This window comes from Pseudonaja textilis, chromosome 5, assembly GCF_049901715.1.
Source record: "Pseudonaja textilis isolate UNSWEBS1 chromosome 5, rPseTex1.2, whole genome shotgun sequence".
Lineage (NCBI taxonomy): Eukaryota > Metazoa > Chordata > Lepidosauria > Squamata > Elapidae > Pseudonaja > Pseudonaja textilis.
Genome location: NC_141994.1, coordinates 50,282,362 through 50,309,921, shown reverse-complemented (window position 1 = coordinate 50,309,921; position 27,560 = coordinate 50,282,362). Strand labels below are relative to the sequence as shown.

The 27,560-nt window shown below is 39.1% G+C and overlaps 1 protein-coding gene across 24 annotated transcripts in view; it reads right to left on the bottom strand.

The window, feature by feature from the left end:
* RBFOX2 (RNA binding fox-1 homolog 2) overlaps positions 1 to 27,560 on the bottom strand; it is a 223,841-nt gene that overhangs the window by 59,246 nt on the left and 137,035 nt on the right. For all 24 annotated transcript variants that reach the window (XR_015743894.1, XR_003373619.2, XR_015743892.1 and 21 more), the window contains one exon: positions 11,691 to 11,915. Coding sequence is in view for 20 of the 24 variants with exons in the window: in XM_087934844.1 (XP_087790970.1) it covers positions 11,691 to 11,915 (225 nt within the window). In the remaining 4 variants the exon portion in view is untranslated. The remainder of the gene's footprint in view (positions 1 to 11,690; positions 11,916 to 27,560) is intronic.

Here is a 27,560-nt window from a genome sequence, read left to right as displayed (position 1 = left end):
CAGGAAAAAGCTAACAGAAACAAGTGAAAGTGTTGGATGTTTAGCCTGGAGAAGAGAAAATTGCAGCATATGACAGGCAGATGTGTACAAGATAAAGCAGAACTGGTCTCAATTGTTCAGAAAAAAATAAACAATGGGTTTAAATTACAGGGAATGAGATCTAAGATGAGCATAAGAAAAAAAATCGTAATAGGTGTTCAATAATGGAATAGTCTGTCTTGAGTGGTAGGTGCACCTTAACTGTGGCCAGGATGGCCATCTGTCAGGGATGTTATAATTTTGCCTTCCTGCATGGGCAGGATACTAGATTACTCCAACAACCTTTTCAAACTTAACTTTCTGTGATTCCTTGGAAATTGACTTCCAATTTATTTCCAATATGTAAGTTGGGCAACAAATGGACAATTATCTCACTCATTTTATAAGTGACATATGAAGTTCCTCTTCATATTACAGTCCTATTAGCTGATGAAAAACAGTGCTCTTTTATGAAGCATACTTGAAGATATCTCCTAATATGGAAGAAGAAAAGGAGGCTTGGCAGCAGCTGGTAACTAAGGTCCACGCTCATATTATTCATCCTCTCCTCATTTTAATTAAATAAAACAAGTCTGGATGAAGATGAAACCAAGTTAAATATATACATATATGCAGCTTAGCACTGCCGTAGAGAAGATCCAGTTTCATTTCCAGGATTTGCCTCTTTTACTGTTGAGCGAGAGCTCTCATGTATTCCCATGCCAAAAAAACTTAAATTGTGTTCATCGAATTGGTATTACTGTTCTACTAATTATTTCATAGGTCTAGTTATACCTACCAATGACACGTTGTTCTGCTATTACTATATTTGGTTGTGACACTGGCCTCAAACATTGGACTATGTGAAGTGATACACTGTCTTTTTATCGTTTTATGATTGTTCCCTGTTTCTGAATGTCAGTCACGTTTTTTTTAAAAGTCCTCCTAATTCATGAAGTCATCTGTTTTTTTTTTACAGACAAAACTGCATGATGCTAAAGATCCTTATTTTTTGAATTCACAGTTTCAGGTTTATGGAATTAAAATCACAATACTCCTGAAAGAAAGTATCTTTAAAAAAAAAGTATCATTAGCTAGCCTCACTAAACAAACAAACAAAAAAAAAATCCTAAAAGCATTAAAAGATTAAATCCACCACGTGCACTTAACTATAATGTTCTTTATTAGGAAGTTAAGAGCTAACAACAGCTTAACAGATAGATAAAGCTTTCGGTTTGATAATCTGTCAGCATGTTGCCCAATTTGAGAACGTAAAACAATGTCAACCAAGAAGAACATATCCTTAATTGGATCCCCTGCAACTCAAGTCTTCAGAGAAAAAAATTGTTCTAAAACCCAGGTTTATCTGTATAGAACTGTATACATTTGGCTACATATTTGAGAGAATTAGTACCCAGATGGGATAGGAGTAGCTTGAATGATTCTGAGTGTGATGCTGATAGTAACATAAGCTTCTGATAGGATCATCAATTTTAAAGTCAAAATGGGAGAAGTAAAGCTAAGGATAATTCACAATGGGGATAAGGGAAGGTGGATTTCTGTAAGTACGAGGAAAGCCAATCTGCTTATGAGAAGTTAGCTCAAAATTACACTTAGAACAGTGATGGTGAACCTATGGCACACGTGCCACAGGTGGCATGCACAGCCCTCTCTGTGGGCATTCCAGCCGTCACCCCAGCCCAGCTCCACTGCGCATGCGTGAGCCTCCTGTTGGCCAACTGCTCTTCAGATCTCTGCTGCGCATGTCCAGGGGCGGGACCTTCACCAATCTCTGCAGTTTCCCCACCAGCACATCCTACCTTTCTCCCCCCAGAGAGTCCTAGCTTTCTCCTGCAGAGAAAGCCTGGTCACACAGGAAAAAACTGCAGTGACTGGGGAAGGCAGGAACGGAGGAGAAAGCCTCGGTGCCCAGGGAGAAACTGTGGATATAGAGGAAGGCAGGAATGGAGGAGAAAACCTGGGTGCTCAGAGAAAAGCTGTGGACATTGGGGAAGGCAGGAATGGAGGAGAAAGCTTGGGTGAGCAGGGAGAAACTGTAGAGAATGTGAGCACACACACACCCGCACCCCTTGAGAACCCTCTCACATTTTTCTAGATGATGTTTACAGATATTAGGAGTATCAATTTCCAAATTATATGCTCTAAGGATGGTGAGTGCAGGAGATCAAATAGAACTTAGAAAGGACTTGAAGCACTAACTGGAGATCCCATATTGAGTAATTGTAATAAGAATATGACACCGGACCAAAAGGACTGTGTGTTCTCTAATGTTTGACATTCAAATTGCAAGTAATCCAACAAATAAAAAGGGTGAAGTAATACTGATGTATACTCAGAATGAGAAAATTGGAGATATGGAGAAACTGCAGCATGATTTAGATTGTGTGAGCGTGACAATCCAAGAAATAGGTTAACAGATTTATATGAAAAAAAAAACTTTGTTAATACCTTCTTCAAACCAAAGATAATACATACTTTAAAAACAGCCATTAGGATCACAAAGGCTACATTACAGAAACCAAAAGGCGGAGGACTGCAATTTGGTTAGCCACAATGCTTCTTCATGCAATTCTGAAATAAGACCATGAATTATTGAAGTCAAATATATGGGTTAAAATTAGAAAATTAAAGAGGAGGAGTGCCAGCAAGAACTGATTTGAAAACAAATACTCAGAATGTAAATCAGTGTAAAGAACAGATTCAGTACATAAGAACCTGAGGAACTACAGGAACAAAGAGAGACTCTGAAAACTAATGCATAAAAATATTTTTATGATTTTAAAGAGAAAAAGATGCATGACAGTTAAAAATAAGCTATGCTGACAGGACAGAGATGAAAGCCCTGGTCAATAAATTATCTTTACAGGGATTGTAGAGAAAAATTGGTTGAGAGGGCTAAAAATAAGAGAAAAGACAAGTTTTCTTTTCCTAAAAGGGTTGTGATGCAAAAAAGCATGAAAAGTTTTAGATCTGACTGGCTACAATTTCTAAATTTGCTCGGAATTCAAATCAGCTAGCTCTCCTGAACTTGCATAGAAACTGCCAACTACCTTATAAAGCTACACTTCCTGGAATACAATGAAGATATTGTTCTAATCTGTGTTCATCCCTCAGTGAGATCCAGAGAAGGAGGAAGTCAAACATTTGCACAATGGATCCAACAATTGGAAATCATGAAGAAATAAGTATTCAGGAAGCATAAGAAATTTTAGGAAAGGAAATAGTGAATAGCAAACACTCCATAAAAATGCAAAAATAGGTGAATCTCAATGCAGAATTAAAATATTGAAGAGAAAAAGTGACATTTATTCAAAAAGAAAAGAGGAAAACGTAACCAAAGAATACAGGTTATCTCCGGAATCTGCAGGAACTTTGTCAAAAAAAAACCTAAAGCTTAAAATATATTGAGGGTTGTTAAGAGATTAAAAGAATAACACAAAAGCTATTCTTGTATGATAAAGATAAAAGGACAGCAAAAGAAACTGCAATCCATGTGACAGGAGAAAGTGGTGAAGCAGTACTGGATGGTGGGACCTTTTTAATTCCTATTTTGAGTTTGTCTTCTCTCAGGCGGAAAATGGAGCCTTAGCTGTCTCATGATTATACCAGTGGGAGAAGAAAATTGCAGCTTACAATATTTAAGGAGACTATAAGAGAAACTGTAACTAATTCAAATGAATTTATCTCTCAGGAGCCAGATGGATTACTTCCCTACTGAAAGAACAAATGCAGTATATCACAGAATTACTTTTGATAATCTCTCAGAATTCCTGAAAGAATGGCTATTTCCTTCTTAAGGAATACCTGGGAAACTGTTAGACTTATCAGTTTTAGTGTTTATACTGGGCAAAGTCTTCAAGTAGCATGCTTGTGAACTATTGGGGAGGCATGTTACAACTACTGTATTTCCCCATGTATAAGCCACCCCTTTTTTCCAAAATTTTCAAGCCCAAAAAGTAGGGGGGTGGCATATACAAAGCAGGTACACTTTTTATACGTGAAAAATGCATAAAATAATAAAGTAGGAATAAACTGGTTTTCCAGCAGTATGCTATACTTTTTTGTAAAAATTGTACGTGATGATACGATTACGAGTGCGAGTACGCGATAGAAATGCATACGCTAGGCATCGGCCTGAATGCTTCGTTCCTACTCGCCCGATGCGTAGATTGCTAGCGTCGCCCGCACCGCTTCGCGCATGACCGGTTGTAGATCTAGACGTCGAATTTTGTTTCTTTGTAAATTTTCTTTCTTCATAACTTGTTTCTCTAATAAAATATTTTTTTCAAAACTTCACAGTCCAAAAATTGGGGGGGTGGCTTATACAAAGGGGGTGCTTATACATGGGGAAATACGGTAACAGGATCCAGCACGGATTTACTGAACACAAAGCATCTAGACTAACCTTTCTTTCTGGATAGAATAACAAACTTAATAGATCAGAACAATGCCACAGACAAAATGGAACTCAGTAAAGTCTTTGACTAAGTGCTTCAAAGTATGGTAAAATACAAGCTAAATACTCTTATTGCCTGATACTATTACAGCGACTCTGGGCAGATTACAGATTTAAAAATAAAGAGACCCAACTATGTTATATAGAGATGGAGGAGTGGACTTATTTTCTATTAACAGAATGACAGAGTTGGAGGTCTTCTAGAACAATCCTCTGCTCAAGCTGTCTCCCTGTCCTATTAAAGGACCAGAAGTAATGGAATAAACTACATGGAAGGGCATTCAGGGTATATGACCTGTTAGTTACTAGAATAGGCTATCACAGGATGTGACAAATTTACATTTCTAAATGGACTAAATGGTCATTGTCAAAGATTCAGCAGGTCCTGAACGGAGCAATGGTTTAGATTAGATGATCACTTCTACTCTGTGGTTCTATGTCTTTCTGAAAGCCCAACATTCAGCATAAGACAGATATGCGCCAATATCTTTATGTGCCTTAGATGACTGTGGATCAACATTGCCATGATATTTACAAATTTTGATAGGACAAGAGCCTGATGCAATATTCTTCCTGATGCAATTAAAACATAGGAAGTAAAATAAATAAATAACCTGAGCCACACAGAAAGGGCTTTGGTATTTACCTGACATGCCCGTTCTCTTTGAGCTGTTAAGAGCATCCAGTAGTGGGAGGTGCTCCAGTCTCTGCTTGTCTTGTGGAACACCACTCCTCCTCCTCCATGGGACTCCTCCCCAGCATTCCCAAGTTTTGGCAAAGACAAGAGAAATAAACACCCTCGTCCTCAATGCCCTAACAATTCGCTGGCCGAAACAGGACCCCACCAGACGGAAAAAGGGTGGGGCTGGATGCTCTTCACAACTCAAAGAGAATGGGGGTGTCAGGTAAGTACCAACGCCCTTTCTCCTATGAGCTGTTCAGAGCATCCAGTAGTGGGACATACCATAGCTTGGCCTGCCCTACGGGAGGGACTCTGTCTGGCTTGTGGACCTGTTGCAGAACTCTTCTGCCAAAGGAGGCCTCGGAGGATGCAAACACATCTATTTTATAATGCCTAATGAAGGGCGATGGAGAGGCCCAGGTTGCGGCTTGACAAATTTCAGTTATTGGTGCCTGTGTGGCCCACGCTGCCGATGTTGCGGCGCTCCTTGTTGAATGAGCTGTTATGCCCCTGGGCACCTGTAGTGATTGAATCTGATATGTTTTCACTATCGTGGTCTGTAGCCAACGGTCTATTGTAGAAGATGAGACCTTGCGTCCCTGAGTGTTGGGCTGAAATGACACAAATAAGGCTTCCGTTTTTTTGAAAGTCGCTGTGCAGTTAATATATATTTGCATTGCTTGCCTCATATAAAGCCGATGCCATTGTAGTTCTAACCCTTGGGAGGTCTGGGACAAAAATTAGGAAGAATCAGCTCTTGTGCCCTGTGAAAAGCCGAATTAATTTTGGGTATAAATGTAGGATCAAGACGAAGGACCACCCGGTCAGAATGGAAGACACAAAGATCTTGTCTGATAGACAAAGCTGCAAGTTTTGAAATACGACAAGCGGAAGTGATTGCTACAAAGAAAACTACCTTATACATCAGAAATTGGAGACTTGATGATTTCAAGGGTTCGAAAGGGCCCTTAGTGAGTGCAACGAGGACCTTGTTAAGGTCCCAGGTGGGATAACGGTGTACCGCCGGTGGCCGTAAATGTGTGGCTCCTCAAAGGAAACTCCATATGTGGGGGTGATGGGAAAGAGATAGTAGACCTTCACAAGTAAGAAATGACGCCAAGGCCGCCACCTGTCTTTTCAACATATTAGGTGATAATCCCTTGTCAAGTCCCTCTTGCAAGAACTCTAGGATTTGAGCCACAGATGGAAAGATGGGATCAATTTGAGACTTGGTACACCATTTGCAGAAACTGGACCATGTGGCATTGTAAATGCGAGTTGTTGAGAGGCATCTGGCGGCTTGGATGGTGGTAATAACTCTGTTGGAAAACTTTTCGCTCTTCAGATGACTCCGCTCAACCTCCAGATGGTCAGGTGCAACCATTGAGGGTCCAGATGTTGAAGGGGTCCCTGGGTTAGCAAGACCCTCTCTGGTGGAATTCTCCATGGTGTTGATATGGATAGACTGCGGAGGTCTGCAAACCACAGCCGTCTGGGCCAGTAAGGAGCTACCAGAAGCAGCTCCGGCCTCTCATCTAGCAGCTTCTGGATGACCTTGAGAAGCAGTGGAAGTGGTGGGAATGCATACAGAAGTCCCGGGGGCCAATGACAGCGGAGCGAATTGAAGTTCTCTCCTCCTTGCAAGGGATACCTGAAAAAAAATCTCGGGAGCTGAGCGTTGAGGGGGGAAGTGAACAGGTCCACCACTGGCTGTCCAAATGTCCTGACCGCCTCTTGAAACAGGGTCGGATGGAGGCGCCACTCCGATTGATCGATCGTGGCCCTGCTTAGCCAGTCTGCCTGTGTATTCGATAGTCCCGAAATGTGCTCTGCTCTGATGGAAACTAGGTTGCTCTCCGCCCAATGACACAAGCACTCCGCTTCCCACATGAGGTATTTCGACTGTTTGCCCCCCTGTTTGTTTATGTGAGCTTTTGCTGTTATGTTGTCGGTCAATATTAGCATGTGTTGATTGCGTACCTGTGGAAGGAAGCTGCAGAGAGCCAGGTGTACTGCTCGAAGCTCCAGCCAATTTATGCTGCACAACTGTTCTGTGGAGGACCAGTGGCCTTAGGCTGTGAGCGACTGAAAGTGAGCTCCCCATCCAAACAGGCTGGCATCGGTAAGTCTGTGGGGTTCCTTGAAGAGACAACCTCTGTTTATGACTGGTCGGGTCCACCAGTGGAGAGATATGAGGACCTTTGATGGAACCTTGACCTTGTATTTGGAGTTACTTCGGCCAGACAGGAGCAGAAACCACTGGAGGGATCTAGTGTGGAGGCGGGCCCAAGGAATAATAGAGATACATGAGATCATCTTGCCTAACAATTTTGATAGGTCAGCTAGGGGTACCCTTGTTTGAACTCTGATCTCCTTAACTAATTGATGGATGCTGTTTTGTCTATCCGGTGAAAGGAAAACTTTGCCTTCCACTGTATCTATGATTGCCCCCAGATGGATTAATCGAGTCACTGGTGTTAAATGACTCTTTTTCCAATTGATTGAGAACCCATGTAGTTGCAAAGGATTGTAATGTGGTCTGAGTATCTCTGAGTGCTTGATGAACGGAAGATGACAAAATTAATATATCATCAAGGTAACACTGGAGTCGTACAGGTACACCTCGGAGATGAGCAGCAAGAGCTGCAAGAACCTTTGTGAAGGTCCTGGGGGAAAGATGCTAGTCCAAAAGGAAGAGCCACATATTCGAAATGGTGGTTATCATAACAGAATCTCAAAAATTTATAGTGGGAAGGCCGAATAGAAATATGTAGGTACGCCTCCATCAGATCTACAGACATAAGGACGTCAGCCTTTCTGATGCCGAGTAAGATAGATTGCAGGGTGTGCATTTTAAACTTGCGATATACTAAGAAATGGTTAAGACGCTTCAGATATAATATTGCTCTCCACCTCCCGAAACTTTTGGGAACAACAAAAAGATGTGAATAGAAACCTCGCCCTTGTTGATTGGTAGCTACTGGTTGGATAGCTCGTATGTCCAGTAGATGATGGATAGCTGTTTCCATAAGATTACGTTTAACCGGATCTCTGGAAACAGGACATGAAAAAGTCTGGGGGAGTGGATTGAAACTTTAGCGCAAGGCCAAATCTGATCGTGTCTCTGACCCAGGAATCAGATGTTGAGGAGTCCCATTGGTCTGCGAATAATTTAAGGCGTCTGCCAATGGGAGCCGGGTCTGGGGAGTTATCTTGGATGCCAGAAAGACCTATTTCCTGCTCCTCAAAAGGATCTCTTGGATTGGCCACCCCTTCTGTTCCTATCCCCGAAGTCGGACCTCTCTGGCTGCTGCCCTGATCTGAATGATGAGGGCCTCTGGTATCTGTGTGAGAAGGGTCCCTGATAAAAGGGCCGAAAGGATCCCCTCCAAAAGGACTGAGGTTTCTAGAATCTGACTTCCGAAAAAGGAAAGGTAGAATTTTCTTTTTGTTTCGGGTTTTGATTAGCAGCTGATTGAGGGCAGAGCCAAACAGTCTGTCTCCCGCAATAGGAGATGAAGCAAGCTTGAATTTGTGCTTAATGTCCACTTGCCAATGCTTTAACCATAGTAAGCGTCGCACTGTGACATGTGAAGTAATGGCCCTGGCTGAAAACTTGACCGCATGATAAGTTGCATCAGCTGAGAATTCAGCGGCTGCTATAAGTTTTGCAATATCTTGGTGCGCTCTAATGTTGGAATTAGGGACATGCTCCCGTAAGAGACAGAGCACCTAAGAGAAGAACGGGTAAAGAAGGAAGCGGCTGTGGCCTGATGGCCTATGCATCAGACTGATGGGTGCTGCGTAGGGCAAGCTTGGTCCTTTTTTCCTCCGGCTTTAATGCCTCCAGTGCTTCACTGGGAATGGAGGACGAGGACGTTAATCCCACTATAGGTTCGTCTACCTCGGGAGCATTCAACAATTTTGATAAAATAGGGACCAAATTAAAATATTTCCTGTCATATCTCGTGGGGGCAGGGTACACCGCTGCAGACTCCCACTGTTTCTGTACCAGGTCTGAAAACATGTGAGGAACTGGAATCACATCCGCCTCGACTACTGGTTGGTTGAAAATTAGATATTCTGGTTCTTCTTCTGAAGGAGTTGGAGTGGTAGAAGGGGCTGACTTGTTCAGGCGTGCAATGTTTTTTGCCTTAAACAAAAGTGATCTGAATAGTTGTGGGCGGAATAAGCCTGTAAATACAGGTTGATCGGGAACAAGGTCCTCATCCTCAGACATTCCCCTTTCTAGGGGGTCCGCTTCTGACAGGGCCATGTCACTGTCATGTATTGATCCTGATTCAATCTGTTCCATTTGATCCACTTCTTTCACTTCCTCCTCCTCCTCCTGTGGCCCCTGGAGGGGCAAGTCCCCCTGAAACTGTACCTGGTATAGTGTTGCTACGATCTGGTCAACGACCTGAGCGATTGAGAATCATAATCAGTGGTTACAGGGTGTTCCCTGGTCAGAACTGCGTGTTGAAGACCTGCTGCAATTCCCTGGCGAATTGCCAGCTCCATCCACACCTTCATTCTCTCTGGAACTTCTTCTGGAAGAATGTTGTCCTGTTGAAGACTGGCAGCTGTTGGAGTGAATGTAGCTTCGGGAGCCCTTCACGTGGTCTGTGTTCCAGGTAACTGGGCCTGTTGACTCTGGGAAACCAAGCTGCATCTGGATGAGAAGAAGAGATCTAGGGGAGGAGGAGGGTGGGAAGAGGTAGACGGTACTGGACTGGGGGGCGGAAGGTCCTGTGAGGTCCTGTGTGCCTCCCTTGCACGCCTATCTATTTGCTTTTCTAATGCTTTATGGTGCCTGTTGGCATCCTTTTCTGAAGCTTTAGAATGACCTTTTGTCTGCTTAGATTTGTGCTGAGATTTAGCTTTGACCCTTGGTGTTGAGGTCTGAGGTCTGCCTGCCATTTTGATTGAAAGAGATGTAGTATGCTCGTTATTCAAAGTGATACTGTGGAGGCGGTTGGCACGCCCAGGGGCCTGATCCAAGAAGGGACCGGTTGCCCTGATAATATCTTATCCCCTTCTTTTTTTTTTTTAAGATATATGTATATATGAATCGTATCACAGTAATAATATCTTTTGTTATTAAGATATTAATACTGAATTTTTATTATTATTATTATTAGTAGTAGTAGTAGTATTACTATTATTATTATTGGAGTGAATGATAATCACAAATATAGATATAAATATATATATATATATATCTAAATTAATAGAAAAACAGCTTGATATAGTGAATATCCAAACAGCCAAATTAAGGATGCCTGAAAAGGCCAAGATAATAAAGAGAGGCCTTCAACAGCTTCCCTGCACAGGCAGACATGGGCCTGGATGCTCGCTGTTGTGCCGCTGGGTGGGTAAGTCTGTGAGGGTTAAGCCAACAATAATGCATGGATGGCCTCGAATCTAATAAAACGAGGTGCAATAATTCCTTCAGTTATCTGAAGAAAAAACTCTGATCGGGAAGGAAAACTACCTCACACATCTTGAGTTACGAATAGCGCAGCCACACGGTTTTTAAAACAAAGGCAAAACAATGGCCGTTACTTTTGGTGCACACGCGCTTCCCAGCAACAAACTCCCACTGCGTGGGGAAATGCCTCCGAAGGCTTCTCCTTGTGGCTTAAAAACGACTGGGAAAGGGGTGGAAAGAATTAAGCTTTATGCTTTCTACACCAAGACGGTGTTCTGAGGGGAAAAATCAAACGATACAACTCGATGAGAGCAAAAACGCCCACGCCGCTATTGCCGATGTAGAGAAAGGCAATGCGAAATCACAATGGCGGGAGATAGAACGAGCAGATATGGGGGGGCTCGGAGCAATGCCGAAGCTGCCCGCTGCTTCAGGGCGCGAAACAGCGCTGCCCAAAAATGCAAATGAACTCCAACAACCAGATGGAGAGAGCTAACGTCAGGAGATCGTAATGTGATTTGAAGGCTAAAAGCCTGAAAAAACAAACTGGACTATATCCAAACCTGCTGAGTAACACTGTTTCGGCCAAGGAAGAACAAAAAACACTGCCTATCCTCAACGAGGCTGAGCCAAAACTGGGGAACACTGGGGAGGAGTCCTGTGGAGGAGGAGGAGCGTTCCACAAATTAAGCCTAGCCTAGACAAGCAAAGACTGGAGCACCTCCCACTACTGGATGCTCTGAACAGCTCATGGGAGAAAGGAACACTTAACATAGCATGGCCCGAGAGCACACTGCACACACAAAATGAAGAAAATATGGTTAGATATCCACAGCATCCTAAGTTAGTTCACTAGCGCCTGTTTTAATAATAAACAACCTCATTCAGATGAACCTGAGTATTCCATTTGTTTTTGCAGTAACTGGGAATTCTTTTCTTTTGTCTTAGCTTTTGCTCAAGAAAGAAGAGGAAATCTGAAACTGCAACTTTGGATTCTTAATACTTATCTATACCATTTTAAAAATACAAATGCCAAATAACCAATGAAATAAATTCTTAGCTTTAAATGTTGCTGAACATACCGTAAGAGATCCATTCTGCGTGGTAGCTGTGTTTGTATTCTGTTCTCCATGTGTTTGTCCACTTCCATAGATTGTCAGATTGTGCTCGCTGGTCTGGCCTGCATAGTCCTGAGTGTGAGGAACACCATACTCTGTAGGGATCCCATTCTGTGGGGGAGGTGGGAATGGGATTGTGGTGAATGGCTGGACCATTGTGTCAGGAGTAGCTGTTGGCTCCTGGTTACCCTGGAGGGGGGGAAAAGGCAAACAGCATTAAAGGGAGGGAGGGAGGGATAGCGATAATAAAATTAGTCTGAATCAAAACACTGCAGAATGATGGACTCAGTTTCTGGGCTGTAATCTACCACATTGGTCCAATGCAAGTTGATGGATATGTTTTCTGAGTTCCTAATTTAGCACCAGGAGACAGTCACTGGCGCCTGTGGCTTAGAAGTGATGTATTCTCTCTTTTTCTTTCTCTCTCTCCACTACAGATGGGTTATCTCACCCACTGTTCAACAGTAAAATCTCTTGTCTCCTAGAAACCATCCACATACTTTTCTTTAGCATGTTTAGCAGAAAAGCACACTTCGCATAAGAAAAAAATGTTCAAATAAAGGTTCCAAGTTAAAGGCACTTAGAATCCTATTTACTTAAATGCAGAGAAGCAAACAAGTTTAAATTCCAAATTCTTTGATGATGTATTGGAACAATCATTTTTCAAAAGAATATAGAAAATGAAACAACACTTGTACTGCAATGCCCAGCACTCAATATCTGGACATGTCATTTCCTCTGCTCCAATCTTGTGATTATACTGCTCAGGGATCAATCCTAAAAATCTTCTATTTCACAATATTTCGCTGGAAGTATTTACCGAAGTTACCCATATAGAAGAAGTGAGCCTCTAAGTGATATTACAGAAGCATCTGTTTAAAAGATAAAATACATGCTAGTAAAATAAGAACTTTGGATGACAGTTTAATTCTATGCTACACAGAACACCTTAAAAATGTTTAAAGTAAAACAGGTGTCATTTCATTTTCTGTATTCATCTTTTCAGAAAGGATTGTTCTTAACCCTTATCAGGGATGTCAAACTGAATTTCTTTGAGAGCTGGATCAGCATTGTAGTTCTCCTCTGCGGGCCGGCAGGGGAGGGGTTGGCGGGGATGCCTCCTGCAGCACCCTGCTGACCAAAATGAAGCACGGGGGTCTGCATGCCCCCTCTGCACCTCGTTTTCTCCCTGCATGGCCTCCTGCAGCACTGCTGGGCGAAAACAGGCTGCATGGCCCATTTTCAACCCGTTTTAGGTGGCAGAGTGCTGCAGAAGGCCATGGAGGGTGTAAATGAGGCACATGTGGGCACATGCGGCCCATTTTAGCCACCAGAGGCACTGCAGGCCAGTCCCTTGATATTTCCAGACCAACCCCGCAAGCTGGATTTAAGCATCCCTTGAGTTTGACACCCCTGTGATACATTATCAAAGAATTTGGAATCTAAGTCTGGTTCCTTCTCTGCATTTAAGTTAGTCTTTGAATGCCCTAAGCAAATATGTGTAACATAGATTCCTTTATTAAAAACAAGTTTAATATACTAATTGACTATAGAAAGAAGTGACCATAATCAAATTGGCCAAAGGGACACCTGATCTATCTTTCTGAAGAAGGTACAGAATGGATTTTAGGTTTTGTCCTTATAGTAATAAGACCACTCGAGCTTTATCTTGTTATTTTATTGCTTGGAGGAGAATATAAACCATGTTTCACCTAACAATAATTATATCAAAATTAAGTTTTATGCACCAAAAGAACTGAGGGAACACAAAATTAAAAGTATGTTTACTCTGTTTATGATAAGTAACTAATAAGTATCAGAATGGTAGAAGGAATTATCTATAAGGAGAATATCAGCCCATGTGTGAAAAATGTAAAATAATAAAGGCAGTAAACATATATTTGGATCATACATACAGAGACACACATGCAGTCTTCTGAATCTATATGACATTGGTAGAAAACTAATATATGACTAAAACAGCAATTTCCAACCTTAGTGGCCTGGTGGCCTGGCAGGGAGGAGGGGAACTGGGCTGTGCAAGTGCAGCTCAACTTGTGCAAGTGGTGGAGCACTGCATGTGCACATATGCATGCAGCTCAATTTGTACAGGTTGATCTGCACACGCACATGTGCACATACCGGCCAGCCACTCCTGAAAGTTGAGCTGCACATGCACACATGTGTGCCAACCCATGTGGCCCAGTTGCAAATAGGCCACGACTTGGTTGGGGACCCCTGATCTAAAGTACTTCGAATTAAAAACTGAAGATGTCTAGAAAGATAAAATTTAAGAAAAATATAAGAGCAATTTATAAAAATATATAAAAGCAAAAGGCAATTAATATAATTACTAAATCTTCTGCATTTAAAAGTCTAGGTAAAGACTTACATCTTATCTACTTTTTAAATGATAGGCCAAATTAAATTCCTGAGAGAGCAACCAGGAACAGCCTCTCTTCCCTACATTCATTAAACTTAAGACCTCTGACACTGGGAGGGATGGGTGTCATCTTCAAAAAGGCCTCTTTTACAACTCATAAAGTCTGAAAGCATTCTAAATTATCCTCACGTTTCCATATATAGCAATCCAGTTAATCCAAAGATTTCAGTCTCTCAATAAAGCAATCAAGATGAATTCCTAATAGTTCAAGAAAAAGGAATGAGAGAACTGACATATAAGTTCCCTCATTCTTACCTACAATGTAAATAAATCTGCATACAAGTTACCTTCTTGCTCTTTCAGGCAGCATCAAAGAACAGTATATAAAATAAAATAATCTTAAGGGAGACGCAAAATAAATGCCCACATATCAGCATTAAATGTGTTATGTTGTCATACTACTATATTTAAAGCATGTTAAATCAGTATTTTAGAAACAGCATTTCTTCATTTTTTTCAAAGTCTACTAAACATTGATGACTTTTTAATGATTGAAAAGGAAAAAAATATGCTGAAATAAAAGTGTATTTTAAAAGTACTCTTCATTTTCCCATATGTTTAACATATTTACTGAATCTGAATCTTAATGGAATGCATGTGACAGACATCGATAGCAGATTTCAGCAATGTCTGAAGCAAATTTGTTATAGAAAGTATCTATATAACATTCTTTCAATACTGGATCTTTGGTATTGAGAGTACTGAAAATCCTCTTGGAAAAAAATATAACTTAAAGAAAAAGGTGGTGGGGTTTTGAAACCTTTTTCATTAAAAAGCTCATCATGAATTTTCAGGCAAAGGTCTTATAGTAGTAGATTTTTCAAAAGACCATCTTGATTCATAGATTGGCTATACTTTGGAGTAATGAAACTGAATATATCCAAGTCTGCAAAACAATTTCTTCAGATCTTCTCGCCAGCTGAATCAAACTCATCATGCGTGTCAGAAAACACTTAATTTAAGAAACAGTACTTTGACATAAAGAAGTATCAAAGAGATCACTGTTGAATATCTAAAAAAGAAAAAAAATATTAACCAGGAGACTTGAAAGAGATTAAACGTTTCCCATCCTTTATCAATAAGGCCTTCAACTCTCATTTTTGGCAAATAAAATGTTGAATTGAGTTGAGGAACACTTCTAACTAATCATTCAGATGTTGGCTGTGTCCCAAATTTGTTTTGATACTAGCCTATGTGGACAATGTCTCATAGGGTTATGTATGTCTATACCAGAGAGATGAGAGGATGATATTTAGATACATACTAGGAGATGAAAGAATGGCGGCAACAATTTATTTCCGAAATTCCAAATATTACAAGAGAACACATAATGATTACTACTCTTAAAGATGCTGTTTCTACATGTCTATATAACAAGCATTGTTTTGTAATGCTCAGTTCTAATAGTATATAGTGTTATACAGCCAGATCAGATTATTCCTCCCCTACTTCTTACACATGCTTCAAAATATAATTCAGACATAGATGAACAAGCAGAATATTCTATTCCAAGAAGCACGAAATAAAGCCCCCCCATTTTTAACTCAATTATAAAGTAAGCACTCAAGGATTTGTATTTCCCCCGAATTTAAAAATGACTGATCCTACAATAAGCAAAACATTGAAAGGGAAATGGTTTCTATTTTTTAGTTCACTGTGCTAACCAGTCAGCACAACTGCACTTTATTGTAGTGGATTTTTCTTTCTATAGTCAATTTCTAACTATAGATATTGCCTAAATTTTCATTACATGAAAATGACTCCAGAAATTTATGAACCCTTTCTATTATCCAATATAATGTTCCAGTTCTATGTACTGGCATTTGCCATTACATTTGCTACTGCAGTTAAATATTGTAAATAATATTTAATAATGTTAAGTATATATGCAGCCACCCTACACTGGAGTTCTTTTTGCAAAGAAATGAATGTGATTAAAAACTAAATGAGAAAGCATAAGCAATGAAACAGAAGCATGCACCCAATTATTAATACCTTTACAGATGCCCATATCCCTGGTTTCTTATGGCCCTTGCCAAGGAGGAGAAATTATAGCCAGGAAGCCATAAGCAACTGCAAATTGCCGGCCTTTTACTAGATGGCATGAGATAATTCAGAGCCTCTAATGTCAGGATTGCCTTGTAAATATCATCTCTCATTGGACTACAAATTCAAGGAGAAGACCAAACCATCACATGTATACTGTTTTTAGCACTTATTTATTTATGTCAACCGTCCTCTCAAATTCCAGGACTGTTGAAGTAGTGCTCTCCATTTATCCCTACACAAGCAATCCTGTGAGCTAGGCTGAGTGTGTGAGTGGCTCCAAATTATCCAGATATTTTCCATTGCTAGGCTTTGTTCTATAGGCCAGCTGACAGTAAACCCAAAAATATAAGATATATAATATTGAGTGAAAATAAACAGACCAGCCATAACCAAATAATTCCAGCAAATGTTATGTTTCAAGACATAACAATGACATTTTATAGGGAGAAACAATATCTAAAACATCTTGCGTACTTTTCTCTTTCCTACCTATTTGGACTCTTCCTTTGAGTGGGTTGGCTTTTTTCTCCGGTTATGAAGTTTTATAAGTGTCTATTTGCTATCATGCTATTGATACTGTGAGAATTTATTTTCACACTGTCTCTTTCTCAATTTAGGCTAATGCATTCATCATTATACATATCAAAATCAACTATACATATCAAAATGAACTATGGTTTAAAACATCTATGATAATTTATTCAACTTAAGACATGTTTTTATTTATTCATTTTTTATTCTACCCATATTATTTTATCTGTAATTTGAGGCAGAGAACATAACCTAATACTCCTTCTTCCTCCTATTTTCCCCACAATTATCCTGTGAAGTGGGTTGGGCTGAGGTAGAATGACGGGGCCCAAAGTCACCCAACCAACTTTTATGTCTAAGGCAGGACTGGAATCACAGCTTCATGATTTCTAGCCTGCTGCCATAACCACTGGACCAAACTGGCTCTTTCTACTGGATCTAGAATAGATCTTGTTTTAGTATATCTATAAAAAAATTAGGACTTGAAGAAAACATATAGCAAACCAAATGTACTGTAGTAGTAAATTATTTATTGAATCAATGTCTCCCTATGAAACCAAGTTCTGCTAATTTTCATCCTGTTAATCCTTGTTTTTTTCTCTCTTCTACAATGTTGCCTATTTTTTAAGCTTTGTACTATAATTTATAAAAATAATTACTAGCATGCAAATAAAGACCTAGCTGTGAGTTCAAGGAAAGGATGAAAATATAAAAAGTAAACAGGGAAACACAGCACCAAAAATTACGTATAGTGGCATGATAGAAGAAATTAAATGAATAGGGAAAATAAAAAGACTTTTTTTTGCAAGTCAATATAGGAATACTACAGAACTGACAGATATTTGGCACAAAATTTTAAATGGCAAAACTAAAGACAAAACAAAAAATAAATCTAGGGAAATTCTTACAGTGTTTGTCAAAGTTTGGTTTTCAATTTTTGCTCTTCCATAAAACTTCAGATCATCTATATAATGTAAATGTGAGGTATTGCTATTGTTCTTTTGTTCATCAAGTAATAACACAAAGAAGAAATAAAAATAATCTGATTGTTTTCATTGGAAATTTAAATCTCTCTCAGGAACAAAGGAATTATCCAAATAGCATTATAATATATAACATGTACCCAGGGGTAGAATTCAAATTTTTTAACAACTGGTTCTGTGAGCATGACCATGTGACTGGGTGGGAGTGGCTTCTTCTCTTTTTTGGGGCCTCCTGGGCCTCAGGGAAGCCTCCGGGGGGGAGGCATTTTTGCTCCCAGAAGGTTTCCCTGGGGCTCAGGAAGGAAGTTTTTTTTTTTCCTTCCTGGGCCTCAGGGAAGCCTTCTGGGCTCTGTTTTTGAGCCTCAGGTGAGCCTCCTGGGAGGATGTTTCCCTGGGGCTTAGGAAGGAAAAAACAGAACCTGGGGGACGCACAGCTCCCCCATGCTCCATTTTGGGGCCTTTGGGGCCTCAGGGAAGCCCCCTGGAGGGGCGTTTTGGCTCCCAGAAGGCTTCCCTGGGGCTCAGGAAGGAAAAAAAACAGAGCCTGGGGGAGCACAGCACCCCTTAAGCTCCATTTTGGGGCCTTCTGGGCATCAGAGAAGCCTCCTGAGGGGATGTTTTTGCTCCCAGGAAGGCAAAAATGGAGCATAGGGGTGGGTGGGCTGCGGCCCCCTCCAATTTTTGCCTTCCTGGGCCTCAGGGAAGCCTCCTGGGCAAAGCAGCAAGACAGCGAGGAGAATCCCGGCACAGTTGATCGTAGGAACAGCTGGTTGTCAGGAGGAGAAAAAAGGAAATACCTTAAGGAATGACTGGGCAGGAAAGAATGCGGTCAGCAATGTCGGACATGCACGCAATGTTTCGCATGCGCGATAAGGACTGGAGGGGAGAGGAATGGAGGGGTGGGCGGAGACTGGCAGGGCCAGCCAGGGGCACAATTTGCCGGTTCTCCGAACTGTGCAGAATCATAATAACCAATTCTACAGAACCGGTCCAAACTGGTAGAATCCCACCCCTGTATGTACCCAGTTTTAAAAAAAAGGGGGGGGGGTGTTTATAAATCTATTGTAAATATAGCTGAAACACATAGTTCTTTTAAACATCTGTTTAATCTCTTTGTTGTTCCACCTCAGTAACTATAGGGACAACTTCACAAGATCTTCTCCGTAATCTACCCATTTTAAATAATTAGGTTTCTGTATTTTATAACTTTTCCAGTTCTTTTCCCAATTTGTTCCTGGGTATTACCTCATCTACAAAAACTACTCTTTTCATGTTTTGTTTTCTTATGTGATCTATTTAGAAAGGAGTTCATATGCTCAAACATCTTATAAAATGTAAACATTTTTAACAATTTTCATTTTGTCTTATACTATAATGGGCATACTCAGAAATTTCAAGTTTTCACAGATGCTAACCGAACATATTGGCTATTCTGTCATGGTATAATAATCAGTATGAGCAATTTGGCTGTATCCACTAATTCTGTAATTCATGGACTGATCATTTTCTTTACAAAGTGTGCATTTGTTGATGTTTGATACAGGTTGAATCCCCGATTTTGCCATAGTTCTTTATAATGCTTATTCTTGAGCTGAAAAATTAAACTTCCCTTTCTTTCTTGATGTGTGCCTGCTTGTACCAGTGAGAATTTCTGGTCTTCCCCATTTTGTCATCAGTTTCTTTTATATCTTAGCCACGTAATATCTTCTCAAATTTTCTTCTCAAATTATTGGAACAGTTTTCCAATCATTTATTTTTACCTTTTTTTTTTTTGCTTCTGCTACTTTCAGTGTGTTTTCTTTGTAAACCACTATCAGCATTTTCTCTTTGCTTGCCTTTGAAGTAATCATTTAATCCGTGTTTTTCTTCTACAACTTTCAGTAAACCACAGCCTCCAATTTTTCATTCTAAGTATAGTCAATCAACATCACTTTGTGCATGCAATGCATTATGCATTGTCATCAGTTTGTAGGCTTTCTGATCTAAAGTGCCCAATTCAAGCTGTGTCCAGTTTACTGTAACAGCAGCATATTTGATTACTGTGGATTCAGAATTCAGTTCCCAAGATGCATAACCAGCAGCACTGAGATGTCATGCAATTCCTTCCATCTTTTAGGAGAGAAGAGACTACAAATATCTAAACCCCAAATTTCTGGTTAAATCTTTTTGAGTTTGGTCTTATGTAATGCAGAGCCATTTGTGCATTTTCATGCATACAATCTTTATTCAGTTTTGAAAGCCATTGATTCCAGAAAAGGGGGGGGGAGAACAACCCAAGGAGAATGAGCAGAAACCTGCAGGCTCAGCAGCCAGTTAAAACAGGAGACGGTGAAAGGAAAGAATGCTGTAGGGGAGGGGAGAGAACATATGGAATCAATTGGTGGGGAGGGTGGAATGTCTTGAAAGAGATTGCAGAGCTTGAAAGCGTAGTAAGCCAGACGCTGCTCCATTTCCTTTGTGGAGGAAGGGCATGCAAATATAACATATTTCATGAAAAATCTTTTCTCTTCTGGAAGCTTCATTTTGTGCTCTAAATCTTTCATTCCAGTGATAGATGCTGCAGGCTATGTATACAGAGACATTTATAATGTACAGATAATCATTCTAGCATAGCAAGAATCCAACATACAGCTGACTGAAACGTACAAAGTAAGACAATAAACTATGGCCTACTGTGCCAACAACTGGAAACAATATGACATGAATTTTCCTGGGTGAAGCAAAGTAAGAAAGGGCAGATGGAAGGGATGGGGAATGCTTTCCTTTAATAATAAAAAAAATGCATAAAAATAGGTGCGATGGATGATGAAGATGGAAGTTGCTGAATCTTCCTCCCATCCAACTGATTTTCTCCATACCTTTTTTGAATGCTGGATTCCCATTTCAGAAAATGACACTTGGACAGATATTAAATTTCCCGATAAAGGCATATTCTAGATGCTATTACTTTACCCCTCAACGTACAGTAGTTGATACCAACAAGCTTACATCTGCTTTGAGATAACGTGTTTTAAGACAAGGTTAATAAAATAAGCTAGACTAAGCCATAAACCCTAGGTGACTAATAATAATAATAACAGTGTATACACAATAACATTAGTCAAACCAAGTAACCTGGTTTGCTTGATAAAGTGAATCTGGCCAGTTTTCTCCGATAGCCAAAAAAGGGAGAGAAAAAAAAACATACTGCACCTCAAAATCAGCATACCTACCCTAGTGGGAAAATATTTTTGCTTATGATTTATATTATAATGCTAGGGCCTTCAAGCACCTTATCGTATCCCAGTATCCTGCAGATGTGCTGGGTTCTATAATCTTTCAAACAGCATGTTGAAATGAAAGTCAACTATATACTCAGGACAAGATGGGAAAAGTTCGCTTTAAAACTTCCTTGAAAAAATATTCAATGTTTAAAAATCTTGTATCTGCCTTGGTTAAAAACAAATTAATCTGCAAGAGTAACAAACTTCCTATAAAACTAATATTTGGAAGAATTTTTAAAAATTGATTTACGCGTGTTTGAAAGAGTCATTCAAAACAACATTGCAATTTTCCCCCAATTCTTCTATAAAACCCAATCTTAGCTTATACTCTTCTAGATATTTTGATATAACTCTCAGAATTTCTCATTAAAATAACCCTATAAAATACATTTAGACAGAGAATCACTTGACTAAAACATACTCCTGAATTGCCTATCTAAATATTTGAAGCTGCATTCTCACAATAAATATTTTGGTCAGCCAGTAAAACTTAATTTTTTTGATGCTGATACTATGACAGACTATTTTACTCTGGAAAGTTTAATGGTCTAAAAGGATTTTACAAGGCTAGGTTAAAGCCACTTCTCCTATCAGAACTGGTGTACAAAACTCCAGTATTTAGATATCAGTCTAATAATGAAGTCCAGAAAGAAAGCCTTCCCAAATTCATAAACATAAAATGGCCTCTATAAATACTTAATAGGCAGGACATGGAATCCTATAAACAGAGGTGCAGTTTTACCTGTCTTATCTAAGCCTTGCTAGTGCTCTGCATCTTACCACACTATGTAACTGCCACTAATTCAGCAAGAGTTAGGCCTCAGTCTTGCTGAAACAGGTTACACACTGCAGAATAGAACTCAAAAACAAAATTAGCTATCATTCACATTTCAGATGGTATAGTTAAATATTCAGGGGAAAATATTACTTTGTTGGTGAACTAAAGTAGAAAAATTGCAAAACAGCAAAGTATCATTACCAGGAAAAATTACCAATGTGCGAACTACCATCCATCAGAATTATCACCCTGCTATACAATCTTCATAGCATTTAATATTTCAATAGATGAATAAATATTTCTGAATTTAGTCAGCCCAATAAAAATTCTCTTAAGAGTTGTTTTTTGTACAATCCTTTTTTCCTGAAACTTCTACTGGTCACCTCAGAAATCCAGCAATTTATAAATGTGATTGCTTCAATTATGTTCCACGCAACAACAAAACAGACCATGTACAGAAGGAAGACTGAGGCAGCTTGGGCTTGGTACCAAATTAGCTCATTCTTAATAGCATAAAACATGTGAATGCACTTTTTTTGTAATCAACATCCTCAAGCGATTGATGTTTAGCCCTACCAGTTGTTTGCAGATTGAGATGGGTGGCATATAAATTTAATAAATAGCCACAATTCTGTAACTATTGTGATGTTCTATGTGAATCAACTGACATTTGATTCTCATGCAGGATAACGGATATGCTAACCACTTCAATGATTAAAAAAAAATAAACTACACTCATTTCTTTAAAAAACTAAAATGGATTTCTAAATAGGCTTTCCTAAAGTTTTACAGAACTGCTGATTCTAGAAGGCTCCCTCTTGGTTGTAGTCCCATAGCCCAATTAATTTCAGATTTACTTTTTGTAGATACAAACCTTTTGGATCATGTCTGATGGGATGGCAGAGAGATGGGAGGCAGATTACAGGCTAAAATCATAATGCATGCTGAAAGTTCTATTCACACCAAAGTATGTTTGCTTTCACCGCTTGAATCCACATTTCATTTCTATTTCTAACTGGCTACTTTTAAAATTTTTGACAGGTAACCTGAGGTAGCTGTGAGAATGCAGGTGCAGCATAAGATAAATTCCAGAAAAACAAAATGCCTGCATTTAGATTGTTACCAACTTGTATAAGGTTTATTACCAGAAGAAATTTCTTTCTACAATCCCAATCTCATCACACAAACAATGATGATGAAAAGTGAAAGATCTATAGTTTGCCAAGCAAATTGTACATTAGACAGAAGAGACCTATCTATATGTCTCTATATGTGTTTATGCATGTATGTGTAAAAACAAAATCAAAGCACAACAAAGTAAAACAGGAAAGTGAGTAAGTATTGGATAGTGCCAAAGTTTATAGAAGGAACTGACTCTCATTTATGCTTTATTTATATTATACTTACAGGGTCTGAGAAAAACAAAACAGAGATGTGAGACTTAAGTAAATAGATAAAACATATTGTTTTTATGATCCCTCTTCCCAAGAAAGCCTCTGAGCAATGTTTATCTTCATAACTTCTGTCATGATAAAGCTAGTTGCTATAACTTCATATGAAACGCAGGCAACAACAGCAATTTGACATCAAATTCTTTTCATAAGGTACCTATGCGGTGTCCACAACAGTGGCTATAATTGACATAGAATACACACTGAATTTAAAATATTATATATTTAACTCAGTAATAGATTTTGCAGAGACCTACCTACCTACCTACCTTTCTTTCTCATTCTTTCTTATTTATTTATTTTATTGGCATATATATATATATAGTCCCATAATGGTTCCTTATTTCTAAGTCTCCTTGAGGTCTCATGTATAGTTGCATCTTAACAGATAGTTCTAAGGATTTCTGGATAGCCATAACTGCATTACTAAGTGAGAATAGAATATTCTCGAAAACTAATATCCATTGACTTTCTTCTGTGAAATAACACAATATAAAACTCATCCAAGTGGTCAAAAGATGATATGAAAATCTCCTTTGAATTACCTGAGAGCAAGATACAAAACTAAAATAAAAATATCAACAATATTTTAAAAGGAAAAAACAGATTCCATGTTCCTTATCCTTTAGATCATTTTCAAATTAAATTTAAAAGGAATTTAAGACAACTAAAAGCTCTTGCTGATATATGGATTGCAGATTCACTTCTAGAGCAACTAGTTTGTCTTTTAAAACTTTAAATGACATCTTTCAATTTAATGTTCAATTTAATGTTCACAGAAATTGCAGAACACATTGACTGAATTACAAAAACAAATCGGAAACTCTAAAAAATATTTCAAACTAATAGGGTTTCCATTCAACTCCAAAATTGAAATTAGAACCTGAAACATTAAAAAAAATAACCTACAAGAAAAACAAAGGAATTGTCATCCAAGGAACTTTAGTGAACACACAATGTGTACATGCATGTGTATGTGGGGGAGGGAAAGAATGTTGGGTGGAGGACGCAAACACAAAAAGAGTATTTACTCAATGCTACACATACTATTTAAAAGTCATTTTTGAATATGAAACAGAGCTGGAAAACATTAGATGCCCAACCTGAACCAAAAATACTTTTACATAGATTTAATGTCAAATTCAATAAATCATTTATATTACTATTGATAACACTATAAATTACTTTTTAATCTCCTAAAAGTCTAACAAGTTTCAGATATAAAAGAAAGATGAAATAAAGTTACCTACATGTTCATTACAAACCATTTGATTTTCTTGAATTGTTTGTTACTCCCTAAAGCTCAGAATAGTAACACTGTGTTTTCCTTTTGTAGAATTATATATAATTTTACTCCATGCATACAAATCCTAAGTAATAAATAAGGAGGAAAGGGGCATAATATGTAATTTTATATCCATATAATGACTGCAATGCCCTTACAAATCAAAGGGCCCAACTCAAATTCACTCCCTGGATTTCAAATGGGAGGAAGGAATACAATACAGTAGAATGAACCTCTGGTCACGAAAGCTTCTGGCTACAACCAAATCGGGTTCCGACCAAAAAATTCACAATTTTTTTTTTTTTTGCGACCAATTTCCCCTTCCATGCCATTTTTTGGGTAAACACCAAATTTCCAAAATTAGGTTCAGGTCACAAACAAATTGGGTTGCGACCAAAGTTATGGAACAAATTATGATCATGACCTGAGGTTCTACTGATCATGAATTGGCTTTCTTCTCACATTGGATGCAGGAGAAACAAGACTGCCCAAATACCCTGAACTTTGAGAAACACATGATCTCTAAATGTTCCTTGACTACTGCTGACATGAAAACTATCCAGATGCGTTCATGAAATCACCAATAGTTGAGCTTAACTATCATTGGTCAGGCAGATAATTCCATAGTTATATTGGATGCATTTTTCAGCAATATCCAATAGGGCTGAATGGCACTCTTATTGAGAAGGAAAAAAGATCCTTCACGTAACTCCTTTATGCAGCTCTTTCAACCAAATACATATCTTCCTTTGGCCATGTCCTTCTCTTGAGATGATACTGTACCTAAGGAGGGCAGCTGTTTGCAATTCAAAGGGAAAAAATGCAACAAATTTGTGCATTGGCCCAAAATAAAAGTTTGCCTGCAAATCAGAACTGTCACCTAATATGTGATTTCAAATATGAAAAATATTATTATTAAATGATTATTATTAGGCAGCATGCAAGAATCAACATGCATATAAAAGATTAAATAATGCCTTATACTAAACTAGGAAATATTAAGTCAAGGCAAATGCATGTTGTTTTAATTCTACTGGACACAAAATACCATAAATAAGTTTTCTAATAGTGAATAATCTTATATAACAAAATTTTTGCCCAGGAAATATTTAACCCATTTTTCTTAGACTACTCCATCTTTGATCTTGGATAGGGTATAACTTTCCTCTTCAAGGTTAATGTACAATCTGAGGGTTAAAGATCAGGTGGCAGCTGTGACTAGGAAGTCTTTGTACAATTTCATCTGGTACCGATAATTCTCATGACTACAATAGAGCCCAACATTTCTATTGATAAGCAAGACAGTTGTTAAGTGAATTTTGCCCCATTTTAGGATCTTTCTTGCAACAGCTGTTAAGCAAATCACTGCAGTTAGTAACACAGAAGGTTACAAAATGTATTCACGACCCTGGAACACTGCATAAATAAATGCGCCAGTTGCCAAGCATCCAAATTTTGATCATGTGAGTGTGGGGAAGGTGCAACAATCATATGTGTGAAAAATAAACATAAGTCACTTTTTTGTACCCTTGTACCCTTTCATAAACTCTTCTGATAATCATTCTTGTCCTCGTCACCTCACAGCAGGACTACTGCAGCATGCTTTACATGGGGCTGCCTTGGAAGCTTCAACTGATCCAGAATGTTGCAGTGCAAAGTAGTGAAGGGCATACTTCAGTATCAGGCCCATTTAACACCTCTATTTCAGGAGGAGCACTGATTGCCACTTTGCTTTTGAGTGTTATTCAGTTGCCATGGAATGGGGCCTAGGTACTTGAAAGACTGTTTCCCATAATACTTGCCCATGGACAACGAATTTGAACTTGCTGCTTGGCGTGTTCCTTAGATTAAATAATGTCATCTATTGGGACCCAGAACTATGACTTCTCCTGTTAGGTTCCTCTCAAGATTGAAATGGACCCCACTCTGCTGTTTTTCAGAACAGCAGTGAAGAACTTTCTTTTCACCCTCACCTTTGGTGAGGTAAAGTTAGATCACTTGATTCATTCAATTTAGCCCCTTGTTCTTACCATTTTTTAAATTGATTCTATTTATTTTTTAAAAAATTTGATTGTTGTGAGCCACCCAGAGCAGTGGTGGTATGTTACTGGTTCATCCCAACCAGTAGTAAAAAAGCCTCCCATGATCAGCTAGAGGAGGAACAAAAATCTCCACCATCAGCTGAGAGGAGAATGAAGACAAAAGTGCAGGATTGGCCCTTCTACCCGCCCCTGTGCTTTTCTCTTCTTTATCCTCTCAGCTGATTGGTGCTGCAGGCCTCAGCTGGTGTGGAAAGCTGCAGGCACAATAACTGAACCGGTAGTGGGACAGTTAGGATCCTACTGCTGACCCAGAGTCATTGGAAGACGGGCTGCATACAAGTTTAATCAATTTTAGCATTATCACAACTTAAGCAGTAAAAATTTGGTCTAGTGGTTAAGGTACCAGGCTAGAAATCAATGAACTGTAAATTCTAGTTCTGCCTTAGGCATGAAAGCTGGTTGGGTGACTTTATACCAGTCACACTCTCAGGCCAACTCACTTCATAAGGTTGTTATAGGGAAAATAGATTTATTTTATAAACTATGCTTAAGTCAAACCATAGGTAGCATAGTTCTAGGTTGTCCAAATTCAAAATTTCAAGCCTGGTGGTGTAGGGTACTCTGTTATGAACAGAGGAGTGTAGTACTTTCCTTGTGAAATACTTCTGGACACGCTCAATTGTATTAATGTTCGATATACAGTGCGGATTCCAGACAGCCGAGCTTTATTCAAGTATTGGTTTAGCAAAGGTTTTGTATGTCCCAGTTAGTAATTCAGTATTATCAGATGAGAAACTTCTTAAAATTAGATTTATAACTCTTGAAGCTTTTTTGGCAATGCTATTGCAGTGAGCTCTTGCGCTTGGGTCATTATATATGAGTACTCTAAGGTCCTTGACAGAGTGAGAGTCATCAACGAGGTCATATCCGTCTAGATTGTATTTGGTGTACTGATTTTTTTTTAACCAAGGTGTAGGACAGAGCATTTGTTGGTCGAGATTTGGAGTTG